This window comes from Ammospiza nelsoni, chromosome 4, assembly GCF_027579445.1.
Source record: "Ammospiza nelsoni isolate bAmmNel1 chromosome 4, bAmmNel1.pri, whole genome shotgun sequence".
Taxonomy (NCBI): domain Eukaryota; kingdom Metazoa; phylum Chordata; class Aves; order Passeriformes; family Passerellidae; genus Ammospiza; species Ammospiza nelsoni.
Genome location: NC_080636.1, coordinates 5,735,971 through 5,745,302, shown reverse-complemented (window position 1 = coordinate 5,745,302; position 9,332 = coordinate 5,735,971). Strand labels below are relative to the sequence as shown.

At 59.8% G+C, this 9,332-nt stretch overlaps 1 protein-coding gene across 1 annotated transcript; it reads left to right on the top strand.

Moving 5' to 3' along the window:
- The first annotated feature begins 1,064 nt into the window (after positions 1-1,064).
- On the top strand, positions 1,065-7,477 carry DOK1 (docking protein 1). Its single transcript, XM_059470533.1, has 5 exons — positions 1,065-1,138; positions 1,262-1,555; positions 3,750-3,858; positions 4,260-4,432; positions 5,949-7,477. The coding sequence occupies exons 1-5, from the start codon at positions 1,076-1,078 to the stop codon at positions 7,086-7,088; spliced, it is 1,779 nt and encodes a 592-aa protein (XP_059326516.1). The 5' UTR covers positions 1,065-1,075; the 3' UTR covers positions 7,089-7,477.
- Positions 7,478-9,332: the final 1,855 nt, after the last annotated feature.

Genomic DNA, 9,332 nt, shown 5'->3' with positions numbered 1-9,332 from the left:
ATACTTTTTTAGAGAGGAATGAGGAACTTGCACCGAGATAGCAGCCACAGGACACCTAAAGCTTTCAGAGAAAGAGAATTTATTGCTCTATTATCAGAAGAAAAGAACTTCTTCCTGCCTCACTCAGCCTTGAAGAGCCGTCAGGATTCAGAGGAAGAAGTTGACACTGACCAGAGAGAATCCTGTGTTCGAATGGAATTTATGCATCACTAATAAGGTGTATGAATATGCAACAGCCTATTGCTTTTAAGGGTTAATACTCTGTTAACGTGGGTCCTTTTTGGCGCTTATTTTGCCCAGAAAGAGGTACCTGGACTGTCTGTAACTCTTTGTTTTTTATTGTCTCGTATTGTCCTAATCCTAACTCTCCAAATTATTATTACTCTAATTATATTCCTATTTTCATAACAATTTTACTACTATTAAACTTATAAAATTTTAAAACCAAACGATTGGCGTTTTTCACACCTCGCCCACCCTCAGCCCGCCCGAGCGCGTTTTCCCGTCCCCACGGAGAGCACAGGCCTGTGTCACACGCGCGGGCACGAGCCCAGGTGCGCACACATCTGTTCACGTGCACGCGCGCACACGCGAGCACGCCCCGCGCCTGACACGCGCGTCCCGGTCCCGGTCCCCGCCCCATCCTCGTCCCCGTTCCTGCCCCATTCCCGTCTCGGTCCCCGCCCGGTCCCCGCCCTGTCCCTGTCTCGGTCTCCGCCCTGTCCCCGCCCCGTTCCCGCCCCATCCCCTTCTCGGTCCCCGCCCTGTCCCGTCCCGGACCCCGGTTCCCGGTCCCCGCCTCATTCCCCGTCCTGGTCCCCTCGAGGTCCCCGCCCCGTTCCCGCCCCATCCCCGTCCCGGTCCCCGCCCCAACCCCGTCCCTCTCTCCGCCCCATCCCCGCCCGGTCTCCGTCCCCGTCCCCGCCCCGTTCCCGCCTCATTCCCCGTCGTGGTCCCCTCCCGTTCCCGCCCGGTCCCGTCCTGGTCCCCGCCCTATCCCCGCCCATCCCCGTCGCCATCCCCGCCCGGTCCCGTCCCGTTCCCGCCCCAGCGGCGCGGGCGGAAGGGCGCGGGGATGGAGCCGCCGGCCATGGAGGGGCCGCTGCTGGTGCAGCAGAACCCCAAATTCGGCACCAAGGTGAGTCCGGGCATCCCTTCCTCCCTTTCCCTCTCCCTCCCCTCCTTCCCTCCCTCCCTGCCTCGGGCCGGCTCCCGGTGCCGCTCCCGGTGCCGGTGCTCGGTGTGACCCCGCTGCCCGCAGCGCTGGAAGCGCGGCTGGTCCGCGCTCTACCCCGCCAGCCAGCACGGCGTGGCCCGGCTCGAGGTGTTCGACTGCAAGGAGCCGTCGGCGGCCGGGCGGGCGGGCACCCGGCGGCTCGCCCGCACCGTGGTGCGCCTCAGCGACTGCACCAGCGTGGCCCCGGTGGGCGAGGGCGGCCCCCGCGCCGGCACCGCCGCCTTCCGCCTGGAGACCCGCGAGCGCAGCTTCCTCTTCGCCGCCGAGAAGCAGCAGAGCGAGGAGTGGGTGGCGAAGTTGTGCCAGATCGCCTTCCCGGTGAGCCCCGGGCTGGGGGCGGGACACGGACATCAGCGTGTGGGGGTGGCCCGTTCGCACCTGGCAGCTCGGGGAGGACACCCCGAGGTTTGAACCACCCGGCCCTGGCGCTCCGGTGCCCTCTCGATGGCTCCTGCTGTGTGGTTTGCGGGACTCCTCAACGTGCTGGCAATAATTCGAGGTTGTGGCTTCAAATTTCGAGTCGGGCTCTTCTTGCCCGGTGTGGAGCCCCTGCAGAGGGCTGGCAGGAGGCCAAGATGATGGCCAGGAGCGTTTCCTCTTGGCCCAACCATTGCTGCCTTTCCTGCCACAGCAGCGACAGAGGAAGCACAGCCTCAGAGCCTTGTGGGACCTGTCTGGTTCGAGAAGCTGGAACCTCCTTTCCCAGGCTTGGGGCTCACTCCTGGCTGCTGCTGCTGTGGGCTCCCAGCTTTGGAGCACTGTCCAGCCCCATCCTCTGCAGCCCCTGGAGCTGCTGCTCCTGGGGAGCCTTGTAGGACCTGTCTGGTTTCAGGAGCTTTCCCAACCCTGGGGCTCGCTCCTGGCTGTGTTGTGGGCACCCAACACTGCCCAGCCCCATCCTCTGCAGCCCCTGGAGCTGCTGGTCAGCCAGTGTGCCCAGCCAAGGCTCTCTGGGCAGTGGGTGCCCTGGCAGTGAGGTTTCTGTGCCCTCTGGGACACAGCCCATGCCTGCTCAGCTCCTCAGCGCTGCCTCTCCCTCCTGGGAGGGTTTGCAGAGCTCTGGGTTGGGCTCCAGCTGATTCCAGCCTTGGAGTGCTGGGCAGGGCTGGGTGCACAGCTGGTGGTGCCAGGATGTCCCCTGAGTGTGATTTACCTTTGTCCTCCCTGCAGTCTCCTGGCAGGCCAGGTGTGTCTGTGCTGGGAGGCACTGGTGGGAATGTCTCTGTGGCTGCTGGTGCAGCCAGGGTTGCAGCCTTTGCCCTCAGAGTGGCTTGTGGGGCTGAGCTGGGCACACAACACACCCTGGGAGTGGGACAGGGTGGTGGCCAGGCCAGGGAGCACCTGCTTGGAGCTTCCATCCCCACATGGGAGCCATCATTTGTGTGCCTGAGGTCCAGAAGCAAGCTGAAGGTTTAGGAGGATGTGAGCAAAAGGTTGCAAGGCTGGCATGTGTTTTTAAAAGGCCTGACCTGGAGCAGGAGGCACAAGAGCTGCACAAGGCCGGAGATCCTCAGCTGGGATTGCTGATCATCTGCGTGGAGAATATGATTTTGTGTCATGTTCCTGCCCAGAGGGGATGCAGGGTCCAGCAGCTTGGAGCTGGGGCCATAGATCATTTTGAGTTCAGAACAGATTTTTTTTTTTTTTTTAATTTCCTTTTGAAGATGAGGAGAAGTGCAGTCAAATGGAGCCTTAGAGGCTCTGGCAGATTTGGTGGCCCTTGGCTTTCCAGGTTGGAGCTCTGCTGTGCTGGATGCTTCAGCTGAGGAGGAGTTGCTGCTGTCAGCTCTCAGGATATGAGATTTAAGGACCCAAACACAAGGGCTGGGTGACCCTTTTTGGGCTTCTTGTTAAGAAGCTCATCTGTGTGAGTTTAAAACTGAAACTGCAAGATGCACCCTCTGCTGCAACCCCAGGAACAGCTCCACACACTGAACCTCCCTTGTGTCATCTGTAGAGAGTCTGTAACTGTGAGGGGTTTTCTGCAGGAGGATCTGTGAAAGCACCACGGGTTTGTGTCCCCCCCCAGGCCTTCTGGGGGCCCTGCTGCTGGGACACAGTGGTGACAGCCTGTGTGTTGCATTTTCAGTTCTGCATGTGCTAAAATAGAAATGCTCACTTCCCCTCTGCAGGCTGCCCCTCCTCCTGAGCAGGGCAGGACACAGGACACCCTGTGTCACCAGGCCACCAGCCCCCTCTCCTTGGGGTGGTATAGCCAGGAGGGTGTGTTTGGGTTGTGCCATGCTTTGGGGACAGCTCTGTGGGTGCAGAGCCCAGAGCTGGGGACAAGATGCTGCCAGGAGCTCAGGGAGGTCCCCCCAGTGCTGCCTGGCCCTGTTGATCCGTGTTCATGTGGGCTCAGGGGATCCTGTGCCAGCTCTGGGGTGGGCAGGGTGCAGGACAGCCAGGCTGTGTGGGGCCATGGAGGGCAGCAGGGCCATGGAAAGGGGGCTGGGGGCTGCTGTGGGAAGAGAGCTCTGGGTCTGATCTGCTCTCCTTTGTCCCTTGCCAGGGCAATGGCCCCAGCGATGGCCTGGTGTCACAGCATGGCCGAGAGGGCAGCGGGGAGTCACCAGCCCTGGAGATGGCCGTGAACTCCATCTACTACACCAGAGATGAAGGTGGGACCTGCTCTGCCCTGACCTGGGGACACCTCCCATGGAGCCTTGTCCCCATCACTGGGGCCATGCTGGGCATTGCCTATGTCCCCCTGCCCTGCCCTGAGCAGCCCTGTCCCCACAATGGAGCCATGTGTGTGCCCTGAGCAGCCCTGTCCCCAATAGTGGCGTTGGGTGTCCCTGAGCAGCCCTGTCCCCACAGTGGGGCTGGCTGTCCCCTGAGCAGCCCTGTCCCTGCAGTGTGTGTCCCTGAGCAGCTCTGTCCCCACAATGGAGCCATGTGTGTCCCTGAGCAGCCCTGTCCCCACAGTGGGGCTGGCTGTCCCCTGCCCTGCCCTGAGCAGCCCTGTCCCCACAGCCCCACAGTGGGGTTGGCTGTCCCCTGAGCAGCCCTGTCCCCACAGTGAACGCCTTCTGGGTGACAGTGCAGAGGACAGAGGCTGCAGAGCGCTGTGAGCTGCGTGGCACCTACGTGCTGAAGGCTGAGAGGGACAGCCTGGTGCTGAAGGACCCACGGACAGACAGGATCCTCTTCGTGTGGCCCTACCGGCTGCTGCGCAGATACGGCCGGGACAAGGTGGGCAATGGGACCACATTGTGCTGTGCTGCAGCTGCTCCGTTGTGCAAGGCTGAGCTGATGTCCTGCAGCCAGCATTGCTGCAGCCCCTGGTGGCCCTGGCTGTCCCCAGGTCCTGCCTGTGTCACTGTGCTGGAGCGTGGGATGGTGGGACACTCGTCCCCTCTGTGACTGTCCCACTGCTCTCCTTCTCCATCCCAGCAATTCCCAGCTTGTGGCAGGAGCAGGGACATCCCTCAGTGCTGCACACACGCTGTCCCCAGGCTCCAGGAACTGCTCCTGGCAGTCCTGTCTCTGCCCTGGGTTCAGTCCCTCCCTCCTAAGCATGGTGGCCAGAGCCGAGGAGCTTTGAGACACCAGTTGCTCTGGATTTGTTCACTCTGTGGGAGGAACTGCTCACTGTCTTTTGAGGACTTCTCCCTGACCTTTGAAAGTCTGACCCTCTCCTGCAGTGAGTCCCCAATCTGCCTTGCTGCTGCCCTGGGTGCAAGGGCCATGCTGGACAGGGAGAAGTGGTGGCCCTGGGCTGTTCAGTGGTGTCCAGGGGTTCTTCAGTGGTGTCCAGGAGTTGTTCAGTGGTGTTCTGGGGCTGTTCATAGCAGGGGCTATGTTGGCCACATACTTATGGTGCTTTCTGCAGCACATTCCCAAAGCACAGGTGGAAACCGAGCTGCTCTTGTGGGAGTGTCCAGCTCATCTGCAGAGCTGTGCTGGGGACAGAAGGAGAGTTACAGGGTGTGTGGAGCTGCACCCACAGTGACCTGAGCAGAGAGGGTCTGATTGTGCTTCTGTTCAGCAGCACTGACCCATAAAAAGGAGTTTGTCCCCAGAGAGCTTTGTGGCAACCACAGGAGCTGCTGCTGCCTGTGAGAGAGGCAGAAAATCCTGAGGCTCAGGAAGGGTGTGGGCGTCAGCTGGTGGGAACCTGCTCACCAGAGAGTGTTCAGGCCAGAGGAAGCAGAGCCCTGGTGCAAGACTTCTCTTTAAAGGACCTTTTACCATGAACAGATTAATGCTGGTAGGTCAATGCTTTGCTTACTCTTGGTAACTGAGCTGCTGCTGAGCTTTCTCCTGTGGAAAGCTGTGTTCTTCCTCTTATTTCTCTTGCTTCCAGAGCACTCCCTTCTTTCCTAAGATTCCATACTAGTTTCCCCTGCTGAACTGTCACCTTCTCACCCTACTGCTTCCTCAGTGTTGATTCCTAGACCATCTGGTGCCAGTGGTAGAAACTGCTGGAATTGCTCGGGTAAGGCAGCAGGGCTCCAGCTGGAGCTGCAGCTCTCTGGGGCACTCACAGTGATGTCCCTCAGGTGTGCTCCAGCTCTACAGCTTGTAGTGTGGCCTGTCCCTGCCCAGCTGCTGGGCACAGGATGGCCCTTGCTGTGGGAGTGGAAGGAGCAGGATTTCAGGGCAGGATTTCAGGGCGTACAGGATCAGTGCTGCAGCCACACCCCCTTTGGTGGCAAGCACAGCCTTGGGTGCTGAGCAGGACGTGCCCCTTCTGCTTCCCCTTCAGGTGATGTTCTCCTTCGAGGCTGGCAGGCGCTGTGACTCAGGACCTGGCAACTTCACCTTTGAGACCAAGCAGGGCAACGAGATCTTCCGGCTGGTGGAAGCCTCCATCCAGGAGCAGAAGGCTCAGGTGGAGGAGAACCGGCAGAGCTGTGACTCGCTGGAAGCCGAGAGCCCTGGCATGGTGCAGATCCGCCAGGCCCTGGCTGACAGCCTCAACCTGGAGCTGCCTGCTGAGGGGGATGACCCCAAAGCAGGGCTGGCACCCAGGGCTGGTGCAGCAGCAGAGGAGAGAGATTCCACAGCTCTGCTGAAGAGCCGGACTCTGCCAGAGCTGCCCGTGCCACCGGCCAAGCCCACGGTGTCCAGCACCCCTCCACGCTCCCCTCAGCCCAAGGTGCTCCGTGCTGTGCCACCCTCTGAGGACCCTTCCAGCGTGTACTCAGAGCCCCTGGACTCGGTGAAGGGCCTGCAGCCGTGGCCTGACCCGCTGTACTCGGACCCTGTGGACAGCAAGGCCCTGAGCGTGGCCAAGGCGCCCGGCGGGGCCGTGGAGGAGCCGAAGCCGCGGCTGCCGGTGCTGCCGTACTCGGGCCCGTACGAGCAGGTCCGGGCCGAGGGGCAGGGCCAGGGCAGGGCTGAGGGCCAGGGCAGGGCTGAGGGCCGTGGCCAGGCTGTCCCTGGGCACAAGGAGCACATCTATGATGAGCCCGAGGGCCGTGCCCCCCGCTCGCTGCATCCCTTCACCTACATCTACGACGAGGCGCGGCCCACGAGCGAGGCCTGGCGCACGCAGGGCCACGATGGCAGGGGGGGCTATGAGTACCCCTACAACCCCAGCACTGACGATTACTCGGTCCCCAACTTCCCTGCCAAGGCCAAGAACCCCAAGCCAGTGCCAGCCCCCAAGCCCCAGGCAGCCTTTATCCCCAAAGGGGCAGAAAGGCTGGAGGAGCCTGGCAGGCGATGGGGCAGTGCTGCCCCCGAGAAGGTGCTGACCAAACCCAGCCTCAACAGCAGCAACAACAACAACGTGGAGGTGCTCTACAGCCAGGTGGTGAAGCCCCAGCAGCTGCAGAAGAAGGAGCAGTGTGTTGATGAGTACAGTTTGTCACCTCTCTATGAGGATTTAGGGGAGATATAAGTGCTGCTGCTCTGTGTGTCCCAGCAGGGACTGGGCATCCCAGTGCCAGCTGGGCTTCTCCTCCCCAGGATGACCTGGGACTGTTTGGGCTCTTTTCTCACCAGTGCTGAGGGACTGTGTTTTCCTGGAGGTAAACAGCAAGAGAGCTGTGGCTGGAGCAAGCCCCAGTGTGTTTCTCCAGCTCTAGAGCTGGCTCCACTGTGCCTTCTGATCTGCAGGAGGGTTGGTGTTTTCCTGTACCTGCTGCTCTGGCTCTGCTCTGGCTTCCTGTCTGACCAGGCTGCAGGGCTCTGGTGCCTTTTGTGGTGTGTGGAAGGCTGCTTGCCATCAGTCTCCAAAAGTATTTTTATACAAAGTTATTTTAATATTAAAGTCTTTATGTCTCAGAAGGACACGTTTGCCTGTGCATGGATGGGGAGGTGCAGGTGCACGTTTGTGTCTGTGCCAGAGCCACTGAGCTCAAAGAAAAGTGCCTGCGAGGCTGAGCTGTGGCTGGATGCCCTGATGGCAGGGGATGAAGGGAAATGAGAGTCAGGCTCAGATATGTGATGGCCTCAGGCACAGGGCTGGGCAGGGACAGTGCCAGCTCTGCTGCAGCTCTGTGGCTCTTGGTGAGTCACAGGATCTCTCCTTCTCCAGCTGATCCCACTGCTGATCCCCCCCACTCCCATCTGCTTTGGGAGGCCTGGAAGGGCCCAGCCTGGATCCCATTTGGTTTAATGGCCAAATCTGTGATGCCTGCTGTGTGGTTTGTGGCATTTCTGTGTGGCCAGCCTTGGCCAGGAGCAAACCCAGGGTCAATACAGGTTGTGCTTTCTGTGTGGGACCACACCAGGCACGCTGGCATTGGCTGTCCCCATGTCTGGATGGGGCTGCTGGTGACTTCTGCAGGTCTGGCAGCCTGTTGGTATCTAAAGAACAGGCAGGTGACAGGCAGCACTGTGCTGCAGCTGTGTGAGGGCTAAGCTCAGCTTCTGCAGCCCCAGCTCAGCCAAACTGGGGAAATCTGCAGGTTCAGGTCCCCAGGCTGGTGATGAGGTGATGAACTGATGAACTCTGGGCATTTATCTGGAGCCCAGGTTGCAGGGGGATGCCTCAGTCCTGTAAAACCACAGCTCAGCTGTGGCCAGGACCAATTTGTGGCTGTTCCCTCTGCTGGGTCCTCTTCTCCACTGGGGTTTTGCTGCAGGAGAAGGTGAAAAGCCTAATGGGCTTTGGGAAATCTGAGGGAGGCTGAGGTGGTTCCAAAAACTTTGTTGCCTCCCTGCTGCCTCCTCCCTAAACCTGATTTTCTAATTTTTATGTTGTTGACTGGTTTGCAGGCCCCAGGCTGGGCCATTTTATGTGTTCATTCCTGCTCCTAGCCATCCCTGTGCCTGCAGGGGTGTCTGCCCTGTCTCCCATGGTACCTGCCCTCGATGTCTTGCTCCAGCAGCTGCCTGATGAGATGCCAGGGCATGGGAAGAGCCAGCCCTGGGCCTGTCAGAGCTGGGATCCCAGGGAGAAGAGATGGGATTGTGGTGCTTGCCCCATGCCCTTGCTCTCCTGCAGCTGTTTCCCAGGAAGCACAGGTCAGTGGTGGGAGAGCAGTGCTGGACATGTCAGAAACCACAGGCAGAGAGTGGGGTCCATGGAGGAGAACTTTATTTTGGAACAGCTTTTCAGAACCAGGTAAGTAGAACACAAACTCTGCTGGTGCTTGGCTTGGTCAAGCTGCCCCTGGCTCACACCTACCCTGCACTGAAAAACAGGCTGGCATCTGGGCAGGAATTCTCTGCAATTGCTCTGGCTTGGTATTTGCTCCAACCCCCTTTATAAGCTGGGGGGTTGGACAGCAAGGCCAGTCTTGAAAGCAACCAAATCATCTGGAGAGCAGAACTCCAGGCTTTAAGATTAAATTCAAGCTCTGTTTCATTCCTGTTTAACCTCCCCACTGAACCTGCTGCTGTGGGATGAGGGCAGCTCAGCAAGACTGCCTGCCTTGTCTGATTTCCTCCCTGCCCTGCCTGCAGCTCCTCTGCTCCCACTGACAGCACTCTGTGATTTGTGGCCTGTGCTGGCCCAGTCTCACAAACCCAAATTGGAGGCAGGCTGGTGACGTGTGCTGGCAAGAGCAGGAAATACGTGGTGCTGCTGCTGCTGCAGGGGACAGCTGGAGCTCTGGACAGAGGGTCCCTGAGCAGCAAACTTCCTGCAGAACTGGCTGGGTGACGAACACAACGTGAAACAACAACAAGGAGGAAC

Coding starts and splice junctions, on each gene's coding strand:
- DOK1 (XM_059470533.1), top strand. CDS start 1,076: ATGGAGCCGCCGGCCATGGAGGGGCCGCTGCTGGTGCAGCAGAACCCC. Junction 1,139..1,261: donor ACCCCAAATTCGGCACCAAG/GTGAGTCCGGGC, acceptor CGCTGCCCGCAG/CGCTGGAAGCGCGGCTGGTC. Junction 1,556..3,749: donor TGTGCCAGATCGCCTTCCCG/GTGAGCCCCGGG, acceptor GTCCCTTGCCAG/GGCAATGGCCCCAGCGATGG.